Raw genomic sequence first — 26300 nt, 5'->3', positions numbered from 1 at the left:
ATACGGTACAGAACACGAGGAGAAACACGTGTTTCAGTGACACAGAATTTTCTACAAAACATTCAACGGGACGAGGGAAGATAATACACGTACAATAATTCTTTCACACCATACTCACACCTAATCAAGATAACTACTAATACATCAAGCCCGCCTAACGCCAACTACGCCTTTCCGCCGCCTTGTCTGGACCTGGGAAGTTTCGTTAGGTGGGTAGCTCTTAAATAATTCATCTCGAAGTACAAATTTCAACTATTCGAGGTTTGAATAATGAATCTTCAATTAATCTGAAGTGACTCAAATATTTCACTATGAATTTACATTATGCTCAATCGCGCCTAACACAATGCTCTAAGCAGAGCGTTCCCTTAACATAGGTACTCACCAATCTCAGGGCGGACAACGACCACTGACCACGCTCCCGCTGTGCACAAAACCGACGCTACCCCCCCCCCCTTCTCCCTCCCCCGACGCCTGACTTAGTCAGAGGAACAGCTTCCTCGACCAACCTAACAATGACACCTAAAGCTTGAAAGGGATAGGCCTCTCTATCCAGAACGGAGGGCCTGAGGGACTGAAAATTTGCCATCCTGCACGAGAGCAGAAGACAAGCAGCTTCCCGTCTGCTCTGGGCAGACGACTCTATATCCATGACCACCACTAATTACGGCTACCAATAACTTCAAAACACACAAACTAATAATTCATTCTCAAGCCATACATAATCCACTAACACTCAGAGGCGAGGGAATATATTCTACAGAATTTAATCATGATATGAAATTTCGACTTGATCATTGGGTAACGTTCACAAACGGCAACCTACAGTGACGTCAAACATGTACAGTCTCATGTGAAGCGTCCTGCTCAGCCTCCTCGAGGGAGTGCAAAAAACATTAAGGGAAATAAGACATGGAAGGTCTCTATGACACACCGTCACTGGCAATAGGTTTATGGAGAGACTCCAATGAGTCGTTTCAATAAGACAAGTGTCTGGCGTAGTTGTCAGATCGGTTACTGCTGCTACAATGGCAAGTATCAAGATTTAAGTGAGTTTGAATGTGGTGTTATGGCCGGCGTATTAGCGATGGAACACAGCATCTCCGAGGTAGCGATGAGTGGGGATTTTTCCGTATCACCATTTCACGAGTGTACCGTGAATATCAGGAATCCGGTAAAACATCAAATCTCCGACATCGCTGCGGCCGGAAAAAAATCCTGCAAGAACGGGACCAACGACGACTGAGGAGAATCGCTCAACGTGACAGAAGTGCAACCCTTCCGCAAATTGCTGCAGATTTCAATGCTGGGCCATCAAGAAGTGTCAGCGAGCGAACCATTCAACGAGACATCATCGATATGAGCTTTCGGAGCCGAAGGCCCACTCGTGTAGACTTGATGACTGCACGACACAAAGCTTTACGCCTTGCCTGGGCCGGTCAATACTGACAGTGGACTGTTGATGACTGGAAACATGTTCCCTGGTCAGACGAGTCTCGTTTCAAATTGTGTCGATAGGATGGACGTACACGGATATGGAGACAACCTCATGAATCCATGGACCCTGAATGTCAGCATGGGACTGTTCAAGCTGGTGGAGGCTCTGTAATGGTGAGGGGCGTGTGCAGTCGGAATGATATGTGACCTCTGATACCCCTAGATACGACTCTGACGGGTGACACGTACGTAAGCATCCTGCCTGATCATCTGCATCCGTTCATGTCCATTGTGCATTCTGACGGACTTGGGCAATTCCACCGGGGAAATGCAACACCCCACACATCCAGAATTGCTACAGAATGGCTACGGGAACACTCTCCTGAGCTTAAACGCTTCCACTGGCCACCAAACTCCCCAGACGTGAACATAATTGGGCATATCTGCTGTTCAGATGAGATCTCGAACCCCTCGTACTCTTACCGATTTATGGACAGCGCTGCAGGATTCATGGAGTGAATTCCCATCAGTAGTACTTCAGGCATTAATCGAGTCCATGCCCTGCCAAGTTGCGGCATTTCTGCGTACTCACAGGGGCGCCATACAATATTAGGCAGGTGTACCAGTTTCTTTGGTTCTTCACTGTACTATACACCAAATCAAAAAATAAAAAGTAATGGCCTTGTGTCCCTTACATCAATTAATAGGCGGGAAAATACAAGAGTGAAACAAACAAGGGCTTCAAATCTATATCAACTAAGGGTAGTCTTCCAATACGTCGACTGACAATGTAATACTGTTTCCCTGGGAGTATAAAGTATCACATTATCGCCCATCTGTAAAATGACGAACCCATCCAAAAAGAAACCGAAATATAGCAAGCTGTATCGCGACAGGCGGTGTGGGGATGGAACAAGTTGAAAGTAAGCTAAGATTGCAAAGACCAACGGGACACCAAAGTGTAAGCCCAAAATGAATCAACGGACATTAAAGAAAAACGGTCAAGAACTTTTCGAAATTTTTGGTAACATTGTTAAACAATGTCTTTTCTTTACATAGTAATACAGGTAAACGAAGAAACTGCACGGAATTTGTATTTACAGGGTGGCACACGAAATGTGTTACCAATTGTTACTTTCACAATTTACGACACACATTAGATATCCCGCTGGGATCTCTACAGCAGTACCAGCAGAGCTTGGCAAAACAAATGAGTTACGAAATGACGTGCAATTCACGATACTGCCGCTAGGAGACTAGTAAGCAGCAATGGCTGACAATGGAAGACTGACGACACAGCAACGATCAGAAATTGTGTTACTTTTTATGGAACGAAAAGCCTTGTTGTGACTCAGAGGCGTTTTCGACAACAGTTTAACACACGATGCGTCCCTAGCAAGAAGACCATCCATAGGTTGTACGATAAAATTGTACAGGAAGGAACAGTATTGGAAGCGAAGCGACCTCGGCCTAAGCCTATTTCTTCGCTGGAGAATATTGAAGTGGTACGAGTTGCTGTACAGAGAAGTCCCGGGAAATCGTGTAGAAAGGCAGCAGTGCAACTGGGACTATCCAGACGCTCCGCTCAACGCATTCTTAGAAGTGACCTCCATATGTACACTTAGAAGATGACCTGTACACAGAAGCTCACTGAAGAACACTAGCAGCACAGACTACTGTTTGCTCAGGGGCGGAGGATAGGGAAGAAACTCTCAACAACGTTTGGAGTTCAGACGAGGCACATTTTCATTTAGACGGTGTGGTTACCAAACAAAATGTACGCTTTTGGGCCACTGAAAACCCACAGGTGCTTCATGAACGACAACATTATGCTCCGAGAATTACAGCGTGGGCAGCAATTTCCAGTCACAGACTTATTGGACCCTTTTTCTTTAAAGAAACTGTGAACAGCGAGCGTTATTTGAGCATGTTTCGCAATATCTTCATTTCACAGCTTCTTGCTACTGCCTTGCCCTTCAAAACGCAGTGGTTCATGCAAGATGGAGCAAGGCCACATACTGCTAACACTGTGTTGGAGTTTTTACACGAGCATTTCGACATGCGGATCATTTCACTCAGGTTTCCAGGTCGCTTCAATGACGGACAAAATCGGCCCCCCACTAGTCCAGACCTCAATCCATGTGACATTTTTCTTTGGGGGTGCCTAAAGGAAAAAAATTTCCCGAAACGTCCACATGATTTAATGGAGTTTAGAAGAATTATTCTTCAAGCTTGCAGTGAAATTACGGAAGACAAGTGCCCTAGGGTAATCACTAACTTCAGTGTTCGTTTGAAGGAAGTGAGTAAACGAAATGGTGCACATATTCAGCATGTGCTGAGTTAGAACAAATCTCCATGGACGGCTCTTCATTGTAGTGTATATGTTCCTTTCAGATTGTATTGACAATAAAGTTTATATTCAAAAACAAAATGGTAACACATTTCGTGCGCCATTATTAATGTGGAAGATACAGTCGTGTGAAATGGGTCGAGTCTCGTCGGAGCGAGCTGTAGTGTGCAAGTGGCAGTGACTGACCGTTTGCGCTCGCCCTCCATGAAGACGACGGTGGCGAGGTCCGGCACGTCGGCGCACTGCAGGTCGCCCGGCGGGCTGTGGGACAGCTGCGGCGCCATCCTCAGCACCTTGGGGTAGCACGCCTCTGCCGCCACCACGCCGCGGGCCCCCACCTGCGGGCAAGCCGGGCCATGGCGCTATTACGTGGGCCGCCGCTCCTGCCATCCAGCACGAACAGTTGTGATGTTGTTGTGGTCTTCAGTCCTGAGACTGGTTTGATGCAGCTCTCCATGCTACTCTATCCTGTGCAAGCTTCTTCATCTCCCAGTATCTATTGGAACCTACATCCTTCTGAATCTACTTAGTGTATTCGTCTCTTGGTCTCCGTCTACGATTTTTACCCTCCACGCTGCCCTCCAATACTAAATTGGTGATCCCTTGACGCCTCAGAACATGTCCTACCAACCGATCCCTTCTTCTAGCCAAGTTGTGCCACAAACTCCTCCCCAATCCTATTCAGTACCTCCTCACTAGTTATGCGATCTACCCATCTAATCTTCAGCATTCTTCTGTAGTACCACATTTCGAAAGATTCTATTCTCTTCTTGTCCAAAATATTTATCGTCCATGTTTCACTTCCATACATGTCTACACTTTCAGAAACGACTTCCTGACACTTATCTATACCCGATGTTAACAAATTTCTCTTCTTTCGAAATGCTTTCCTTGTCATTGCGTCTACATTTTATATCCTCTCTACTTCGACCATCATCAGTTATTTTGCTCCCCAAATAGCAAAACTCCTTTACTACTTTAAGTGTCTCATTTCCTAACCTAATTCCCTCAGCATCACCCGACTTAATTCGACTACATTCCATGATCCTCGTTTTGCTTTTGTTGATGTTCATCTTATATCCTTCTTTCAAGACACTATCCATTCCGTTCGACTGCTCTTCCAAGTCCTTTGCTGTCTCTGACAGAATTACGATGTCATCGGCGAACCTCAAAGTTTTTATTTCTTCTCCCTGGATTTTAATACCTACTCCAAACTTTTCTTTTGTTTCCTTTACTACTTGCTCAATATACACATTGAATAACATCGGGGAGAGGCTACAACCCTGTCTCACTCCTTTCCCAACTACTGCTTCCGTATCACGTCCCTCAACTCTTATAACTGCCATCTGGTTTCCGTACAAATTGAAAATAGCCTTTCGCTCCCTGTATTTTACCCCTGCCACCTTCACAATTTGAAAGAGAGTATTCCAGTCAACATTGTCAAAAGCTTTCTCTAAGTCTACAAATGCTAGAAACGTTGGTTTGCCTTTCCTTAATCTAGCTTCTAAGATAAGCCGCAGGGTCAGTATTGCCTCACGTGTTCCAATATTTCTACGGAATCCATACTGATCTTCCTCAAGGTCGGCTTCTACTAGTTTTTCCATTCGCCTGTAAAGAATTCGCGTTAGTATTTTGCAGCCGTGACTTATTAAACTGATAGTTCGGTAATTTTCACTTCTGTCAACATCTGCTTTCCTTATGATTGGAATTATTATATTCTTCTTGAAGTCTGAGGGTATTTCGCCTGTCTCATACATCTTGCTCACCAGATGGTAGAGTTTTGTCAGGACTGGCTCTCCCAAGGCTGTCAGTAGTTCTAATGGAATGTTGTCTACTCCCAGGGCTTTGTTTCGACTCAGGTCTTTCAGTACTCTGTCGAACTCTTGACGCAGTATCATATCTCCGATTTCATCTTCATCTACATCCTCTTCTATTTCCAAAATATTGTCCTCAAGTACATCACCCTGAGAGGTGGCATGAGCCCTCTCTCATATTTCTATCTTACGATTCTCCTCTCTAATTGTATGCGGTGGAAAGTTGCTATTCCTTCACACGCGGACTTCCCACGCAGTGTCTCTCGTCACCCGGGTGGTCCGGTGACAGGCGGGCTCTGCTGATCTGGAAAGCTTTAAGCCGACGGGTGTGAGGAAGTCGAGTGAATGCTTTGCAGACACCGACATTGTCAAGTGGCTCGCCCGCAGAGCCTGAAGTAGCGGCTGGGCTAGAGGTTCCGTTACTTCGCAGAAACTTAGCGAAAACACTTTCTGGCGGGCTACCAGCGAGGCGTGGGAATGACTTGTGTACCCAGGCAGCTGTGGCGGGAAAACTCCCGCACTTTCTGCAAAATAGTAACTGTGATTGGCTTGCTCAGGGCATAGCTCCGTGACGTAGCAAGATCGGCGCAGAAATTGGCGCCAAGAATCTCCATTGGTGGAATGGTAGCGTTCCGGTTTTCGAGTTGCTGATTGGAACGTTTAACCACGGCCACTGTCGTGGGGGCGGGAATGTTCTGTGTTCGGTTTTTGTACGGGTGCTCTTGTAAGTAGTTGGCTCTCGCTTTTCGGTCGAGGACGTCGAAGCAACCAGCCAACGGCTCCGGTACGGCAGATCGTGTCCTGGGAGTCAAGAAGTCGGTTTGGTAATGTATGTCCGCAGCACCGGCAGATAGGGATTTTCCTAGGTGACAATCAGAGCTCAGCAGAGCGTGCCTGTTCGTCTTTTTTTTCTAACTTTGTTCTGTCTTGGGTAGCAGCAATTAATGTTGGGTTGGCTATGTGTTTTCTCTAAGAATTGAGTTGCTAGGAATTGGCTGCACATACCACTTCGTCATAATCCTCACAATCTAGTTTAGGGACAACTTCACATTCACAGCGTTTGTTTAAGTATCCAATTAGAGCCAATTTGATGTATTGTTAATGTTTCATGTGTTGTTGTTTATTATTTTGTGTTTAGTCTTAATAAATCATATTGTTATTTTGGACAGAACTTTCATTCTGTTAATAGGTAGAGCAACCCCATCATTCCTCACTATGTTAATGAAACCTTCGTTTAATTAACTTATTTATCGAATTAAATTATTGCAGGTGCCAAACTCTCTTCTACTCCACCGGCAGGGTTGATTAGAGTCAGTTCGGGTATTTTTTTTTTATCCTTGTGCAACAGGAAAAGTTGGAGTTAGAATAGGGGGGGCTTAGAGCATCATGTACATATGTAAATTCTCTAAGAATTGAGTGTTAAAAACACTGCTAGCCCCGGCACCTCGCATAAAATGGCGACCCTTAGCCTCGGATCTTCCCTGTGAATCTTCTGATAAGCAAGTATTATTAGTAGCAGGGACACTCAGAATTTTTTTGCTTAATTTTTTTTATTGATTAATACCCAAGTTTTTTCTGGTAGTTCCGCGTTTAGTTTTAAGTAGCGGCGCATGATTACTGTTTTTGTTTTCAGTGTATATATATATATTTTTTGGTCATTGTTTTTGTGTTCCTTTGATGGTGTGTCCGTATCACATCACACTTTGTTGGGTTTGTGTGCGGTTTCTGTACCACAACAAATCGTGCGTATAATTACAGCGTTGGAGCGGCGTTGTTGAAACTTTATGTCTATGTGTAAAAATATATGGAGTAGATTAATTTTATTGTGCATTTTAGATAAATTTGTTTTTCATGAATGATAACGAGAAGTAAGGCACGACTATTATCGAGCGACGCTAAAACAAAAGAGGATAGCATAATGGATAAGGGGCAGTTTACCGACGGGAATAGGTTCGGAGATGAGATGGGCACATTTTTAGCAGGACAGGACGCCAGGGTCATTGATGAGGAAGGTGATTTGGACGCGCTCTTACAGCAGCGTTGCGGCCGTGATTATGATAGTGAGGTAGAGGATGAAACAGAGACAGTCACACAGGTCGAGACGGTAGCAGAAGTTTATAATCAAACGAACGAGAGCAGACAGGGGCCAGCTCGGCCACGTCAGAGTTCTAGCGCCCAGGTGTCCAGAGTTACATCACCCATGGGTGACGAGGATCAAAATGATGACATTAACCCAATACTGAGCTTTCTACGATCAATGAAAGAAGAAGCTGACGAACAACGTAAGAGGGAGAAGGAAGAAGCTGACGAACAGCGTAAGAGGGAGAAGGAAGAAGAGGAGAAACAACGTAAGAGGGAGAAGGAAGAAGCTGACGAACAGCGTAAGAAGGAGAAGGAAGAAGAGGAGAAACAACGTAAGAAGGAGAAGGAAGAAGCTGACGAACAGCGTAAGAAGGACACTGAAGCAATAATTTCGCATATAGGGGAAATTCGTGGGGAATTACTAACAATAAAGAAAGAATGTGGAGAAGTAAAACAAATGTCAATGGCTGCACAAAAAGTAGCCGGCCTAGCCAAAACGGCAGCAACAGGGGCAATGAAAATCGCAAAAGTAACTTCTCAACTCGTACGGCGCTGGCGACGTGCGACACAAGCTCACTCAAAATCCCTAGCGTTCTTAAAAACCCAAGGTAGTATCGCGGTTACGAACATCACGAAACGAATGAAAGAAGTAGAGAGTCGAATAGCAAAACTAGAGCGAAACGGGCACACAAGAACTGCGCGTTCGGATACCAATGATGGAGTATACAGAATTGTGTCTCCGAGGAAAAGCCCGCCGTGCTCTAGCCCAGTGACAGAGTGCGGAACTAACAATGCACACGCAGAAACACCTAGTAATAGCTCCAATAATTGTAGCCCACTTAGGAGAGTGAATTCTGAGTGCCACTGCCACTGTGATACAGAGATAGCACATCACAGTTATCAGCAAGATAGACCAGGACACTCAGCAGACGTGCAAGTATCGGAAACGAGTGACAACACCAGTGCGAGGATCAGACAGGATTTTGATCACAATCACTTCCTGTCGATACTAAAATTCCAAAAGTTCAGAGATAATGGAGGGTCGATGCATCCGAAGAGCTGGGTGATGCAGTTTACAAATTCATTACCGTCATCATGGCCAACCCTGGCAAAATTAGAATTCATGTGTGGACACATCGAAGGCCAAGCCGCGGAAAAGATGCGGGGTGTGGCAGCGACGTGTCAGACTTATCAGGAATTTGTTGATGCGTTCCTGGGGATTTACTGGTCAAAGGAAACGCAAGACAGGATTAAAGAGGAAATAATATTTTGTCCTGAACTGGAAGTGTCCGGGCAAAGGAGCGCAACCAAATTTTTTGATGATTTACTCAAGAAGAATCAATTTTTAGATAGTCCATATAGCAAGGGAGAAATCATCAAATTTTGTTTTTCCAAATTGCCTGTCAGGTATCAACAGACACTTGTCGGCAAGTGCGGATCTGACGTAGAAGCATTCAAGAGTCTATTGCGCGAACTCGAAGTAGTCTTCGATAAACAAGACGCAAAGGACAGGAAGAAGGCGCAAAATAACAAATACCACTGGCCAGCAAGGGCAGACGACAACAGATCGCATAATCGCGCTCGTCAGTTAGGAAGCCAGGGTTACGGAAATCAAGGTTACGCAATTCAAGATTATGGAAACCAGAGACACGGAAACCAGAACGTCAGGGAACAGGGTCAATCTAGACAAGGAATCTGGGACAGGAGGAATAACGAACGGCAAAGCGACCGTAACTGGAGAGAGCGAAATCAAGGACCACAGGAGAACCAGGAAATTGAAATTAGACCTGAAAATCCTAATGCACGTCAGAGGAGGGGGAGTCTGACAAGGGATTGGCGCTAGTCCATAGGACTCCACCACATCTCTCACACATAGAAGTTCGTGGAATAATAGTAGATTAAATGGTGTACATAATAGAATAGGCAAATATATGAACCTTTTTTTTCGGGGAACAATAATCGTTGGATTAATAGATTAAGATTGTTAAAGTATTAACACGCTGCGTTTTCTCGCATAAGAATTTACTGCTGCTAATTTTTTCTGTTTATGTTCGCAAGCTCCACTGTCAATGCGATAAGAGGCACTACCTTTCCATGTGCAATGTTTTTGTCCTTTCCAATCTGGTGTCCATGTTAAGGGATAGTGATGAGTGACGAGATGTCGCACAAACGGGCGCATACAAGAACGTGCTCTTAGAAGCGTTCTGAGAAGTCGTGTTACGCTCCATAGCGGCCACAACCAGTTCGTGAAACATTCATACCAATGCTTGCAGGCACGCATCATTGCACTGCAAGATTGTGGTATATTGCGTGATTTCGAGGATGAATATGGGCAGGATAGTTTTTTCTGCAGAGTTGCGCCAGCATCGTTGTCTTACAAGTCGGGGTTAACCTGTGAGCGTTTGACTCCAATGGTGCCCTAGGGCCCAGACGGTAGAAATGCGGGCATAAAGCCTACCATGCCAATGTGCTGGTTGGGGATTTAGCGTGCTGCTTGTGACTGTCACAGATGATTAACCAAGGAATTATACTTGGATATTCGTGACATACTGTGTAGCTGATGTGTGGTGGGCGACGGAATCCTCAACAGGAACCAGTCCTGGCTTGGTCGTATTACATTGCCTCTGGAAAGGCGTGCTTTGATCGCGAAAAAGAAGTTGCAACTATAAATTTATTGTCTTGTATAGCCATGGCTAACCCAGTCTCTGGAGTTTCAGTGAGGCGTAATGAAAACTTGGATGTCATGTCGTACGGCGCGCACATCACTGTCGTCAATAGCGGCGAGCAGCGAGACATCTCAACGTAACAGGAATTATGTAAGAGTATTGTATAAGGTAAACAAAAAAAATATAAATAAATAAAATAAATAAATAAATAAATAAATAAATAAAAGAGAAAGTACGTTATACTAGGATAAGTTAAACTGTAGGATTTAACAATAACTAGATTAATATTGTGGGGGTTTTCTACCACAAGTGTGGCGCGCGCCTGTTGGGATGCTATTTTTCAGGTCATCAAACCACACACCCGAGATGGAGGGAAGACTGGCGAGCGAAAGTAGCATAGTTGCATGTTCTTTATAGCTCAGTAAAACTTAGACCTGCGTAACAACATAATTTAATTAAAAGACATGGAATGTAGATCGTTGGCAAATGGTAGTTAATTCTTGAGCATGTCTACTGTCGGTCTATATAATTAATAGTAATATTAGTGCGGGCCCGCACATTTAGTTGTTCATCCATTACATAGCATCAGTTATCACACACCATGTACAATACTGAGATCGGTCTCTACACAAATATCAAGATAAATTATTTCCATTTTTTGTTATGATAGCTACAGATAAATAACTATAAAATTAAAATTACAGTGTCTGAAATGACAGACCATCAATGTATCGTTATGTAAATTTATTATAAAATAGAAGGTCATGGGGAAAAGTTAGGCATAGGATTTTTGTAAGAATTGTGCAGATGACGGGGATCGTGGCAATCCAGAGGCCAGCCGGAGGTCATCGGCTACCTGCAGGAGGAGGGCGCGCTACCTGACGTGAGGGGCGCGAGGGCGTCCGGTCCTACAAGCTGACAGTCACCGGGCCGTGTACCTGAGGGATTAGGCGGGATCCTCGCCGGGCCACAAGTGAAAGTGAGGCTGGTCGTTGACACTGACACGCGACCCACGCGCGACAGCCCGCTAGCTCTCCGGTCGCGGCGGCCGTTTGGAGGAATTCCCTGCGGCAGGCCACGTTGTCGTGAGTACACAAAGAAGATCACGTATCGTGTCAGAACCTGCGCCTCATGTGCCTCAGGACAGAAAGGGACGCTATATACTCACCTGTTTGGGTTTTTACAACTCACTAGCATTGGCCGATCTGCATACACAAAGCAGTATCGTGCCACACTAACAAATGTATGGTCTCATTTCTAACTTCTCCTCTCTATTAGAGAGCAGTTTTAGCAATCGTCGCTCCTAGTTCGATCCTGTATGGATGACCTCACACACTTGTGGAGTCACTCCACGTGCCATCATCCCTCGTCGAACTGCAATATTGGGAAACGTAAAGTACTGTCCAGCGAGAGAAGAGACCTAGACTAGTGATGTATCCCAACACGTAGACCTCAGAGACAATTAATCGACATGAGGAGAGCATATCACTGTGTTTTCCTACCGTACTGCCGTGATCATATGCGTGCGTCTGACTACAATCTCAACAGCGTACTGCAGACGCTCCAGCACTCCCTATTGCTGTCGCAACAACGTAGCAACAACACCCGACGTTTAGCCCTATGTGATGTCAGTACTGTGGCCCCATCCCAAAAGCCCCCCTCCAATGCTCAAGACATGGAACCACGTGCATCAATGCATATGACTCAACATGCCAACCCCCTCAGAGAAACTAATGAATTTGTGAAGTGCTTCGAACATTTCTAACAATGTGATTTAGTGCCTCATTCTCAGCACAGTCGTGAACAGTGTGCAATGTGCACGCACAACTTAATGTCCCATGAACCTTGTTTTTTTAAATTTCTTTCTCTAGTGTTGTTTTTGTAATGTATGTGATACCTTGTATGTGTTTGTTTTACACTGTAATTCTTATTACAAATTACTGTATTGTTCTCCACACCATTTTTTTTATCTTGTATTTATTGTTGAGTGTATGGAAACAGTGTGCCTGAAGTCCCCCTAAACTGAAGCAGATACCACCACTGTCATTGTGAATGGACCATCAGTTCAGGGAACATTTTGTAAAGGTTATTCTTGCTGCAGGGAGACAGAATGAATCGGAGGTTGTAATTAGATTCTGAAAGCTCACAAAGAGATTGTTAACTTAAATAGTATCATGTGTGAGTGAGTTCAGGTTAGTTTAATGATTTAGTGCCTCATTCTCAGCACAGTCGTGAACAGTGTGCAATGTGCACGCACAACTTAATGTCCCATGAACCTTGTTTTTTTAAATTTCTTTCTCTAGTGTTGTTTTTGTAATGTATGTGATACCTTGTATGTGTTTGTTTTACACTGTAATTCTTATTACAAATTACTGTATTGTTCTCCACACCATTTTTTTTATCTTGTATTTATTGTTGAGTGTATGGAAACAGTGTGCCTGAAGTCCCCCTAAACTGAAGCAGATACCACCACTGTCATTGTGAATGGACCATCAGTTCAGGGAACATTTTGTAAAGGTTATTCTTGCTGCAGGGAGACAGAATGAATCGGAGGTTGTAATTAGATTCTGAAAGCTCACAAAGAGATTGTTAACTTAAATAGTATCATGTGTGAGTGAGTTCAGGTTAGTTTAATGATTAAAATTGTTGTAACATCTTGGGCATTTAATTGCGGAGCACTCCAACTCTGATTGTAAAGAATAAATTGCTCCATATTTGGCTCACATGCCCGGGCCATATTTAGAGAGTGAATGTCTGTGTGAATCGGTGTTTGGAAGGGGCTCCCTGGGTATGGATGTGTGATGCGAGTGTTAAGTGTTCCATATTAAGAAGGTAAAGTTGGCTACATCATAAATAATCCTCCCTCTATGAGCTGCATTTTTCAGTTGCAGTTATTTTCTTTATAGAGTGCGGCATGTGCAGCCAGTTTGCGAGATTGTTCTTGGGCGATTGACTCACTACCTTGCTCCTAAGTGAGCCAACCGCTCACCAATTACAATCTAAAAGGGCGTAGGGGCTATGAGAGGTGGCATGAGCCCCCTCTCATATTTCTATCTTACGATTCTCCTCTCTAATTGCATGCGGTGGAAAGTTGCTATTCCTTCACACGCGGACTTCCCACGCAGCGTCTCTCGTCACCCGGGTGGTCCGGTGACAGGCGGGCTCTGCTGATCTGGAAAGCTTTAAGCCGACGGGTGTAAGGAAGTCGAGTGAATGCTTTGCAGACACCGACATTGTCAAGTGGCTCGCCCGCAGAGCCTGAAGTAGCGGCTGGGCTAGAGGTTCCGTTACTTCGCAGAAACTTAGCGAAAACACTTTCTGGCGGGCTACCAGCGAGGCGTGGGAATGACTTATGTACCCAGGCAGCTGTGGCGGGAAAATTCCCGCACTTTCTGCAAAATAGTAACTGTGATTGGCTTGCTCAGGGCATAGCTCCGTGACGTAGCAAGATCGGCGCAGAAATTGGCGCCAAGAATCTCCATTGGTGGAATGGTAGCGTTCCGGCAATGGAGTGGAATTTTCCGCCGGTTTTCGAGTTGCTGATTGGAACGTTTAACCACGGCCACTGTCGTGGGGGCGGGAATGTTCTGTGTTCGGTTTTTGTACGGGTGCTCTTGTAAGTAGTTGGCTCTCGCTTTTCGGTCGAGGACGTCGAAGCAACCAGCCAACGGCTCCGGTACGGCAGATCGTGTCCTGGGAGTCAAGAAGTCGGTTTGGTAATGTATGTCCGCAGCACCGGCAGATAGGGATTTTCCTAGGTGACAATCAGAGCTCAGCAGAGCGCGCCTGTTCGTCTTTTTTTTCTAACTTTGTTCTGTCTTGGGTAGCAGCAATTAATGTTGGGTTGGCTATGTGTTTTCTCTAAGAATTGAGTTGCTAGGAATTGGCTGCACATACCACTTCGTCATAATCCTCACAATCTAGTTTAGGGACAACTTCACATTCACAGCGTTTGTTTAAGTATCCAATTAGAGCCAATTTGATGTATTGTTAATGTTTCATGTGTTGTTGTTTATTATTTTGTGTTTAGTCTTAATAAATCATATTGTTATTTTGGACAGAACTTTCATTCTGTTAATAGGTAGAGCAACCCCATCATTCCTCACTATGTTAATGAAACCTTCGTTTAATTAACTTATTTATCGAATTAAATTATTGCAGGTGCCAAACTCTCTTCTACTCCACCGGCAGGGTTGATTAGAGTCAGTTCGCGTATTTTTTTTATCCTTGTGCAACAGGAAAAGTTGGAGTTAGAATAGGGGGGGCTTAGAGCATCATGTACATATGTAAATTCTCTAAGAATTGAGTGTTAAAAACACTGCTAGCCCCGGCACCTCGCAACCCTTGTATAGGCCCTCTATATACTCCTTCCACCTTTCTGCTTTTCCTTCTTTGCTTAGAACTGGGTTTCCATCTGAGCTCTTGATATTACATCACCCTTGTATAGGCCCTCTATATACTCCTTCCACCTTTCTGCTTTTCCTTCTTTGCTTAGAACTGGGTTTACATCTGAGCTCTTGATATTCATACAAGTGGTTCTCTTTCCTCCAAAGGTCTCTTTAATTTTCCTGTAGGCAGTGTCTATCTTACCCCTAGTGAGATAAGCCTCTACATCCTTACATTTGTCCTGTAGCCATCCCTGCTTAGCCATTTTGCACTTCCTGTCGATTTTTGCACGAACAGTATCTGTCGGTAAACTGAAGAGGGACTGAGCGAGTCCACACTCTGCCTACCCAGCTACGTCACGAGGCGCTTCTACAGGCTGCTTCACAACGTAGTACCGGCCCTGCCGCGGCGCGCGCTTTAAATCCGTGGCGACGTCGAGTACAGATACCTCTTGGCTGCGTTCATTTTTAGACAAATGAATTAAGACAGTACGGAATACAATACACGATAGCTTCTTCCGAAACACAACATTATAGAGAAAATATTATTAAGATAAGAATGGAAATCAGGATTATACCACCAACATAGAACCGAATGCCTGTTCATGTGAATGTATTGTATGTTCTTCTATTGCTATTCGTGAAACGAACCGCATATAATGCAATCAATCTGTATAATTTAAGGCTTGCTCTTACTTTGTGTTTCTACTAAAAAGCAGAAGTTTTCTTCGAAGGACTGCATTGAAACTTAACAATTTTTGCAACACGAAGAGTGTTTAAAAAGTTAGCAGAAATTTATAATTTTGTTGTTGTATTAGTGCGACTTGCACTACTTTTTTGCCACTGTCTTCGTAAACATGTCTCAAAAGTATGTGTACAATGTTATGCATATTGGGTATTTACTCTGTTGTCGTCTGTAAAAAAGGTTACGTGTGTTTCGGTAGCATCAACGATTATTTGTTTTGTATAAAAATAGATTAGAGAATCTGTATTAAATTTTGTTATAGCGATGGAATAAAGTGTATGAAATTTTTAGAAATGTTAAATATTGCTTTTGGTGAGCCTGTTATGAGTGAATCAAGGGCACACAAGTGGTATAAACATTTCAAAGCAGGCATTAAAGGACAACGGTTTTACAAGCATGGATGAGATTAAAAATGCACAGTTAAGAGACATATAAAATATCCCGAAGAAACAGTTCATAAAGAATTTCGGGAATTGGAAAAAGCACTAGCGCAATTATATAGTATGTAATGGGGAATATTTTTATGAGGATAATATTGCTGTAGATTAACAAATAAAGTTCTTACGAAAAACTAAAAATTAATATGTGAACGCTCCACGTATGTCAAGCTTTTTGCTTAGAAGTCCAGAATCGATGTACATGTTTCGAATAAAATTTCAGGAGAGTTTAGAATAGCTATTGTGCACTTATTTCAAGCAATATGTCTCAGAATAAGGTCAATAGTGACCGAGACAGAGATTTAGTGTTCCATAAGCATCAAAGGTTTTACGAAATGCCGGCTTGGGTGGCCGAGCGGTTCTAGGCGCTACAGTCTGGAACCGCGCGATCGCTACGGTCGCAGGTTCGAATCCTACCTCGGGCATGGATGTGTGTGATGTCCTTAGGTTAGTTAGGTTTAAATAGTTCTAAGTTCTAGGGGACTGATGACCTCAGAAGTTAAGTCCCATAGTGCTCAGAGTCATTTGAACCATTTTTTACGTAATTTTGAAACTGTCTATAACGATCGGTTTCCTAACAAGATTATTAGTTTTCCTTTGCGGCGATTCCACTAAACCATGCGGCTTATTTTCACTTTCTACGAAGCTGACGTTTGCATAAATTGCTGCCCTTTACTAGGACTGGTAATATTAGCCAACAGTTCTTTTTGGGTCGCCTCTTTAATACACGCTGTAATAACATTAGAGACGATCGAACGCTCGTTACTCCGCAAATACCTCCTCTTCCTCGTATTCTGCACATTTTTTTGCAATGCTAGACGATTATCCATCACTTCCGGATATCGAAGTACATCAGTAAGTATACAGAGTTAAGTGACTGGCACTCGCAACTAAGATCCCACGAACAGAAACGACGTATATCACTGCACGCCAGTCTAGACTACTAGACAGGTAAGGGGCAACAAGAGATTACAGACAGACTATACCTGACGCTTTTGCTAGGGGTGCCACATTCAGTTCGCGAACAGGACACACTCATTTAGGATGCGCCATCCATCGGTTGGTTTCTCACACTAAACTCTGATAAAAAAAAACTTGGTATTTGTCATTTGTCAAATGGCGCGGCAATGTTGTCACCACAGCCGGTCTAAGGACACGCTGCGTCTATAGCACAGGTGAACTTTTTTTTTTTTTTTGAAATTTGTGTTAAGGACTATGGGACCAAACTGCTGAGGTCATCGATCCCTAGGCTTACGCACTACTTCATCTAACTTAAACTAACTTATGCTAAGGACAACACACACACCCATGCCCGAGAGAGGACTCGGACCGCTGACGGGGGGAGCCGCGTGAACCGTGACAAGACGCCTCAGACCGCACAGCTACCCAGCGCGGCTACAGGTAAACTTCGGGGACCTATTCAGCAGTATGTACGAGGCATGTTCAAGGCAAGTGCACTGTGACCACCAGGGGATGTGTTTTTTTTTTTTGTTTTTTTTTTTTTTGTTTTCTGAATGTTGATAACTCTGAATGGTAGGGAGAAATCCCCTGGCCAGAATGAGCATTGCAGGAACACAGTAGCATGTAAACTCCCATTGTAGTGTGCAGTTGGGTGCAAGGTATCGGCAAGAAATCCCTCCACGTGTGCTGTGATCCACATCCCACTCTCGGAAGGAATAACACCTACCTAATTTTTTCCGCGAATCAAAACAGTTTACGGCGATGATATTATCAACATAACGAGTGTTTAAGTTGGTTCAAATGGCTCTGAGCAGTATGGGACTTAACTTCTGAGGTCATCAGTCCTCTAGAACTTTGAACTGCTTAAACCTAACTAACCTAAGGACATCACACACATCCAAGCCCGAGGCAGGATTCGAACCTGCGACCGTAGCGGTCGCGCGGTTCCATACTGTAGCGCCTTGAACCGCTCGGTCACCCAGGCCGGCGAGTGTTTAAGTGGTACAGGGAATTTAGTGGAGGTAGAGCAAATACCGTGACTAACAGAGGAGTGGAAGACATTCCATTTCGACAGGTGGGTTGGTGCAAAAAATCGAGAAAACTGTTCTCAAAGACCACTGATTGACAATGGGTAAAATACCTGTAATATTTCCACAACTCTCCAGAACTCTCCTACGCGAGACACTTGCAGAAACGCGGCGATACTGTGCTCAAGATAAGTCCCAAAACAACTGACAAAGCAGCGCAAGAAAAACTGGGCCAATAGCGCCCGCGAGTTTCTTGAGCGATTTGAATTGGAAGGTGAGGATTTTCTGGACTCTAAGGTTCAGAATAAACGTGAGCGGCTTGTTACAGGCCTAAGACATAAAGACAGCTGCCACAGTGGAGCGACACCAATTCCCCATCTGTCAAAAAATTCAAAATCACCATTTTGGCCAAAAAGCCGTGGTCTCAGTGTTTTGGAAAGGAAAAGGCATAATTTTGGTCGAGTTTCTGTCTCAGGGAGAGACCATCAACGCACAACGGTATTTTGAGATGGTAAACAAACTCAAAAGCAGAATTCAGAACAAAAGGAGGGAAGTGCTGACGAGAGGAATGTGCTTGTTACAAGACGACGTCTGCCCTCACTTAGTCTTACCCAGCAAGACAGTCGTGGATTCATTTGGTCGGCATGTTTTGACCCCCCCCCCCTCCACCACCCTCTCCCACACACACATACACCCACACTCCCGTGACTTGAAGCCTTCGGATTATCATTTTTTCATCTCCCTGAAGGCACACATGAGCAGAATTAAATTTTCGACCGACGAGAAGGTGCAAAGGAAGGTTCTGAAGTGCGGGAATGAGTTGATGGGAGACTTATTGAGGACGGCATAAAGAAGTTTGTCCCACGGTTCATTACATGCACTGAAAAGGATAGCGATTATGTGGAAAAGTATTCAACAACTATATAAACAATATACTGAATTTTTTTCAAATACACTTTTTCTATAGGAGTATAGAACATGCCTCAAACTCATATTCTTTCTAAACAGTACTGATCTACTTCTACATTGTAAGACGGAAGTTCGAAAAGAAAGTTACACTCGCACTCCAAAGGGACACATTACTTTTCAGCATAGTCACCAAGTCTCTGCAAAGAGCACTCAGGATGCCCTACAGATCGTTCAACTCCTCGATGATGACTGGGTGTTGTGTGATGTCCTTAGGTTAGTTAGGTTTAAGTAGTTCTAATTTCTAGGGGACTCCTGACCATAGATGTTAAGTCCCATAGTGCTCAGAGCCATTTGAACCTCGATGATGGAAATCTGCTCCTCCATCACGGAGCCATTCGAGAACCGCTTTTTTAAGATCCTCATCGTTCGAAACTCCACGATTGCTGTGAATCACTTCCTCGGTTTCCTGTATATTGTCGTCTGTGGTCGATGTCGATGGCCTTCTCTCCCAATTACAGGGTGGCGCACGAAATGTGTTACCAATTGTTTCTTTCACAATTTACGACGCACATTACATATACCTCTGGGATCTCTACAGCAGTACCAGCAGAACTTAGAAAAACAAATGAGTTACGAAATGACGTGTAATTCACGATGCTGCCGCTAGGAGACTAGTAGCAGCAATGGCTGACGATGGAATACTGACGACACAGCAACGATCGGCAGTTGCGTTACTTTTCATGAAACGAAAAGCCTTGTTGTGACTCAGAGGCGTTTTCGACAACAGTTTAACACACGATGGGTCCCTTGCAACCTCCACAGGTTGTACGATAAATTTTTACAGGAAGGAACAGTATTGGAAGCGAAGCGACCTCGGCCTACGCCTGTTTGTTCGCTGGAGAATATTGAAGCGGTACGAGTTGCTGCACAGAGAAGTCCGGGGAAATCGTGTAGAAAGGCAGAAGTGCAACTGGGAATATCCAGACGCTCCGCTCAACGCATTCTTAAAAGTGACCTCCATATGTACCCATACAAGATGGCCTGTGCACAGCATCTCACTGAAGAACACAAGCAGCAGAGACTACTGTTTGTTGTGCAGAGGATACGGAAGAGACTCTCAACAACGTTTGGTTTTCAGACAAGGCGCATTTTCATTTAGACGGTGTGGCTTTTGGACCACTGAAAACCCTCAAGTGCTTCATGAACGACAACATTATGCTCCGAGGATTACAGCGTGGGCAGCAATTTCCAGTCACAGACTTATTGGACCCTTTTTCTTCGAAGAAACTGTGAACAGCAAGCGTTATTTGAGCATGCTTCGCAACAGCTTCATTTCACAGCTTCTTGCTACTGCCTTGCCCTTCAAAACGCAGTGGTTCATGCAAGATGGAGCAAGGCCACATACTGCTAACACTGTGTTGGAGTTTTTCACGAGCATTTCGACATGCGGATCATTTCACTCAGGTTTCCAGGTCGCTTCAATGACGGACAAAATTGGTCCCCCAATAGTCCAGACCTCAATCCATGTGACATTTTTCTTTGGGGGTGCCTAAAGGAAAAAAATTTCCCGAAACGTCCACGTGGTTTAATGGAGTTCAGAAGAATTATTCTTCAAGCTTGCAGTGAAATTACGGAAGACATGTGCCCTAGGATAATCACTAACTTCAGTGTTCGTTTGAAGGAAGTGAGGAAATGAAATGGTCGACATATTGAGCGTGTGCTGAGTTAGAACAAATCTCCATGTACGGCTCTTCATTGTAGTAATTGTTCCTTTGAGATTGTATTAACAATGAAGTTTATATTCAAAAACAAAATGGTAACACATTTCGTGCGCCACCCTGTAGATTCACCCTCGTCTGTGTGGCCTAGTTTAAATCATAGTCACCATTTCACTATGGCAGAATGTGACACTCATTTGCCCCATACACAGCCAGTCTCATGGTGAATCCGTGTGCAATTTCAGTGCTTTGCCGAGAAGAATCGTACTGTCCTGCATACTTCAACTTTGAGACCAAGTGAGGTGGCACAGTGGTTAGCACACTAGACACGCATTCAGAAGGACAGTGGTTCATGTCTGTTTCCGGCCGTCCAAATTTATTTTTTCCATGATTTCCATGAATCACTTTAGGTGAATACCAGAACAGTTCTTTTGAAAGCACATTGCCGTTTCTTTCTTTTTTTTGTCCAACCTTCCTTAATCCCAGCTTGTGCTCCATCTCTAGTGACGTCGTTGTCGACTGGTCGTTAAACCCTAATCTTCTCTCCTTTTCAGCTGTGTAGTAAGTTTGCAGTTACCACACCATTTCACAACACTGTGATGAACCTGTTAACCATACCACAGTGGCATTGTGTCGGAAGGAAACTCAGATCATATACTCTCTTCTGCCAATTTACCACTCTTGTTGGAAAACAGACTTACTATGGGATGACATTTGTAACTTACTGTATAACTTGAAGGAAAAGTCTAACATAACTGTATGTCATTAACTTAATCACGAACAGATGTTACCTACATAGCTTTTTGAACCATTATCTTAGCTAAGTAATCATCATTACTCAGGACATTACTTTTCATCACTGCTGAGTCTTATTAGAGCCATTCACAAAGCAAGCATAAACCGCTGTTTACGAACAATGCGGCTCTCTGTCATAGAATAGAAACAAAATTTTGGACTGTGACCGACTCCGGTCGTGTATAAACCGAAACTGACCAACAGGGTGATCTTACTCTCGTTATCACTAAGTGGGAAGAGTAAGGTAACCACTTTTCCAGGTTTTTACTATTGCCTGAAATACTGGCAAACAGATCTTGCAGTTGGCTCTCCTTGCAGGCGCTGACAGTCTCAAAATTGGTTAGGGAGTATTACAGCTCATGATGAAAAGTAAAATGCGTATTATTATAAACTTACGAATATATTGGATATTGGATAGAACAAAATATCCTGATATGCTCCATAGAACTATGGCACACAGTAAAACGTCATGATACATTGGTTGGAACGTGTAGGAACACTATTGTCTACATATAAAGCATATACATGAATTGCCTGTGTGATAATATTCACTTTTATTACACACTGAAAAAAATCACGATGCAAATACATGAGAAAACTAACAAGAACAGGAAGAGCAAAAACTATAAAAAGTGAAAGTAACAGTCCACAACCCAGGGTGTGGTGCGTGGGCTGATACTTTACAGCCAAGGAAGGTTACCGCAGGTTCACTGACAACACACTTGTGCTCACTAAGCATAATTCCATAGTCAGTCAGCCTCTATAGCGCTGCCCTTATGTGATGTTCATATAACTCACGGTTTATAGAAAACACGAGTGTGTCATCAGAGTAAGTGAAGGAAAATGAAGTCCCCTTACAACCCCATCCAAAAAATGTTGTCACATCTGTGCCATGTTTTTAAATCCAAAAAGCAACGATTAGTTGATTATGTCACTCCCAATAGGCCCCATTCCCCTAAAGCGCAGAGCACTGGGCATACAGGTGAATTCACACTTGACAGCATGTCCAGCTAGTGTATGGATGGCTAGGTGTGATGTACACATAACTGTCATACATGATACAGCTGATTCTGGGAATGGAGGCCAGATTTGCAGCATTAGTACGAGACAGAAGGGAGGAGTGTGAGGAAGTGGTTCCCTTATGTCAGAGTGACACCTTCGGAAGTTGGCGCTAAATCCAGGAAGGCTTAACGCGCTCAGGGGAGACTTTGGTGCACTTGCCATTTTGGACGATATCCGTCGTGTGTTCCCTTTGCCCTAGAACCAGAAAAGATCTCGATTAAGGAGATTGTAGTGCTGGGCAGACGATGTCTGTGTGAAGCTTGAGGTGAGAGAAGTCTGCTATCACCTTGTGCATGGAAACCGAATCAGATCCATAGGGTGGCACTGGTCCCGTAATCTTTGTACCAGGTGGAGAAGCTGTGACTAATCCGGCAGTGGTGATTGGATGAGGAAATCTGCTGGGACGTGCAGAGCTTTGCTGTAGCCCATCTCTGCTGACGAGGAACTAAGGTCTGTTTCGAAGGCCGTCCGTAGTCCTAGCAGAACCAGGGACAATACTGGAGTCCAAGCATCATTGTGGCACATTTTGGTGGCTTTTAAAGTGCGGCGCCATCTCTGAACCATGCTGTTGCTTGCCAGGTGGTAGATGGAAACTGTACAATTTTGATAGTTCATTGAAAAGGTTACACTCAAATGACCGCCTTTGGTCTTTAGTGACGCGCAGAGGGTAACTGAAATGTGCCAACCAGGTCTCAATGAACGTCCTAGTGGTCATCTCAGCAGATATGTCCTTGACGGGAGCAGCCTCTGGCCACCGTGTGCATCTGGCCACAGCCATGAGTACGGATCTGTAACTTTCAGATGGGGCAAGAGGGCCAACTAAGCCAATGAGAACATGCCCGAACCTGATCACTGACGCTGGAAAACGTCCCACATCTGCGTGCACATGACGCCTGGGCTCGCTGCATTGGCTCTATAAGCATGCACTAGCCCAGGCACATGCATCTGTGCTCACTGAAAGCCACACGAATCAATCAGTCACATGACAGCGACATTGGTCCCAGAGTACACCAGGTTGTGGATTCTGTCAAAAGCTTTCTATCAACACTAAAGCATGATGTAGGGTCTCAGGTTGTTTCTAGACACATCACACAATAAACTTGCCGTACCATAAGGTGCAACCAACAGTTGCAGGCATAGGCTGGTGGGGGAGTCATTCAATAACCGTTGAAGTTGTTGATCTGAAGACTGCGCAGAGGTAAGGTCATTGTAGCTCAAAGGAGGCATGAGGCTGTTGCTATGAGAACAGTAGGCAGCTGCAATATTGCAGGTGCCATTAGTGTGGCAGATATCCATTGTAAATTGGCAGGCATATTTGATGTGTCTGAATTAGCGTGGAGAGCTCTTGTCGCTGATCTTTTCGATCACTGACACGATTGGTTTGTAGTCAGTGTAATTGTAACAGACCAGGGGATGGAAATATAGGATGCTCTCATAGGTCACTAAGAGCTCCCTGTCGTAAGTGCTCCAATATGTTTGGTGTGTTGCAGCTTTCGGGGAAAGAAACTCAGAGGTTGCCAATATCTGTTAACTTTTTGGTGTACTGCTGCGCCGAGTGTATTGCTGGTGTCAACAATCAAAACTAAGTGCACCTCATGAGTGGGGTGATAGAGTAACACAGCAATGGTGCTTTCTTGCAAGTCCTTGAACACAGTTGTCATTGTGTCCAGTAGAGAGGGCGCTTGCCTGTTGTGCTGTGACCTGCCACTGTGTTTGTGAGAGGCATTTGTGTTGCAGTGGTTCCTGGGCAGGAAGGACACTAAAGTATATAACTTCCCAGGTAAAGGTGTGATGTTGTGTACTGACACTTTACAGCTAAGGAAGATTACCAAGGTTTACAGAGGAGGTACTTGTTCTCAATGAGTGTAATTCCATTATCAGTTAGCCTCTATCGCACTGCCCTTAAGTGATGTTCATGTAATTAGTCATTTTTAGAAGATACTAGTATGCCATCAAGGTAAGTGAAGAAATGGAAGGCCACTCAGAAGGTACCCAAAAAATGTTGCCACATCTGGGTTTTCAAGGAGCCATCGCAAAACGTCACAGTAGTAAGCGGAATTCACTGTTTGGTTGGGTGGGACGAATTCTTTGTGCACAATTCCCTTGGTATCAAAGAAAACAATGATCATGCTCTTCACTTTGCTCTTCACCAGTCTCGCTTTTTTGGGTCTTGCAGAGCCCGGGCTCTTCCATTGGGACGATTGTTGCTTTGTACCTGGATCATAACCGAAAATCCAGCTCTCGTCGCCAGTGATAACCCGTCACAAGAAGGTTGGTTCACAGACGCTGTCTGACGAAGGTCTGTGCACACTTCAACATGCTGTGCCTTCTGATCGGCAGTCAAGATCCTTGGCACAAATTTTGCGGCGACATGATGCATGCCCAATTCATCAACCAACATTTGTATGTCCCATAACCAACACCCACTTCATCCGCAAGGTCTTGAATGGTTCGACGTCGATTCGCACAAACCAATTGTTGAAATTTGGCAACAATGTCTGGCGTTGTGCCCCCAATGGGCCTTACAGTGTGAGCATCATCTTCGACGTCTGTATGGCCGGCCCTGAACCGAGCATGCCACTCAAACACACACATACGGTTGATGCTCTGTCCCCCAAACACTTGTTGAATCGTAGCACTTTTCCCGATATTCGCACAGAATTTGATACACATGCGCTGTTCTGTTCGCGGATCCATCATAAAATCGCCACAAACCAAACACAGAGTATTACGGAAATCGCTGTGCACACGCAACACGTTCTCCCAGCTGAATGCCACTCCACACACTGACTCATCAGATATGCAGCTGTCGCCACCTAGCGGTGCAAAGATCTACTAATTCTACTTTCCAGATGGCAGCACCAGTCCCGAAAATTTTGGATTCCACCTCGTACCAACAAGTTATAGACTGGTTAAAATTGTGAAGATCTTTCTATTGAGTAATTCATCCAGTAATTCTAAAATTGCAATCATATGTTTGTCTACATAGTACCTGTTCATTACGTCCACCGATTTCCGTCTCATTGGGATAATTCCTTCGTGCTTGGTCAGTGTGGCGAACGTCTGCACCCACGACAGCCTGGAACTGCACTAGAGATTGTTCTACTGGTGCTTGAAACATCTTATGTGGGACATTGGCTACTTCCCTCGCCATACTCCTCTTCAACCATCAACGTCATCAGCCAACGATGTGTGATAGTGTACTGTTGATAAACCCTGCCCTTCAGTAACCCCCAGCAAATGGTTTTAGCGATCTTGGTTTTGAACAATCGGCCAATGATTCGGTTTCAAAAATGGTTCAAATGGCTCTGAGCACTATGGGACTTAACATCTGTGGTCATCAGTCCCCTAGAACTTAGAACTACTTAAACCTAACTAGATTCGGTTTCCTCCAGATGTGTTACGGAGTAACTGAGTTAACTAATGAGCAGTGCGTCGATAGTCACGAGGAGCAGCAGCACTATTCTCGTTCTTTCGATAAAGTAGCTTTACGAGTAAAGCTCTGCTCAACTCGTCCAGACCCACGTTGACTGTTTGCAGCTATAATGCATACTAATACTTGTGTTTCAACTCTACGTCGTCGTACCAGTACCGGTACTTAACGTCGGCCGGCCGCTGCGACCGAGCGGCTCTAGGCGCTTCAGTCCGGAACCGCGCTGCTGCTACGGTCGCATGTTCGAATCCTGCCTCGCGCATGGATGTGTGTGATGTCCTTAGGTTAGTTAGGTTTAAGTAGTTCTAAGTCTAGGGGTGAATATGGAATGTGGGTAAGAAATGAAAGAGGAAGCCACCTGGTAGAATCTTGCATAGAGCATAACTGAACCGTAGCTAACACTTGGTTCAAGAATCATAAAAGAAGGTTGCAAACGTGGAAGAGGCCTGGAGATACTCGAAGGTTTCAAGTAGATTACA

At 44.3% G+C, this 26300-nt stretch overlaps 1 protein-coding gene across 1 annotated transcript in view; it reads right to left on the bottom strand.

Annotated features, from left to right (window-relative positions):
* Nucleotides 1–26300, bottom strand: part of LOC124802919 (medium-chain acyl-CoA ligase ACSF2, mitochondrial-like) — a 266038-nt gene that overhangs the window by 167538 nt on the left and 72200 nt on the right. The window contains exon 4 of the mRNA XM_047263990.1: nucleotides 3974–4125. Coding sequence (XP_047119946.1) covers nucleotides 3974–4125 — 152 coding nt within the window. The remainder of the gene's footprint in view (nucleotides 1–3973; nucleotides 4126–26300) is intronic.

Source organism: Schistocerca piceifrons, chromosome 6 (genome assembly GCF_021461385.2).
Source record: "Schistocerca piceifrons isolate TAMUIC-IGC-003096 chromosome 6, iqSchPice1.1, whole genome shotgun sequence".
In the NCBI taxonomy this organism is placed as follows: domain Eukaryota; kingdom Metazoa; phylum Arthropoda; class Insecta; order Orthoptera; family Acrididae; genus Schistocerca; species Schistocerca piceifrons.
This window is presented reverse-complemented; position numbering and strand designations above follow the sequence as displayed.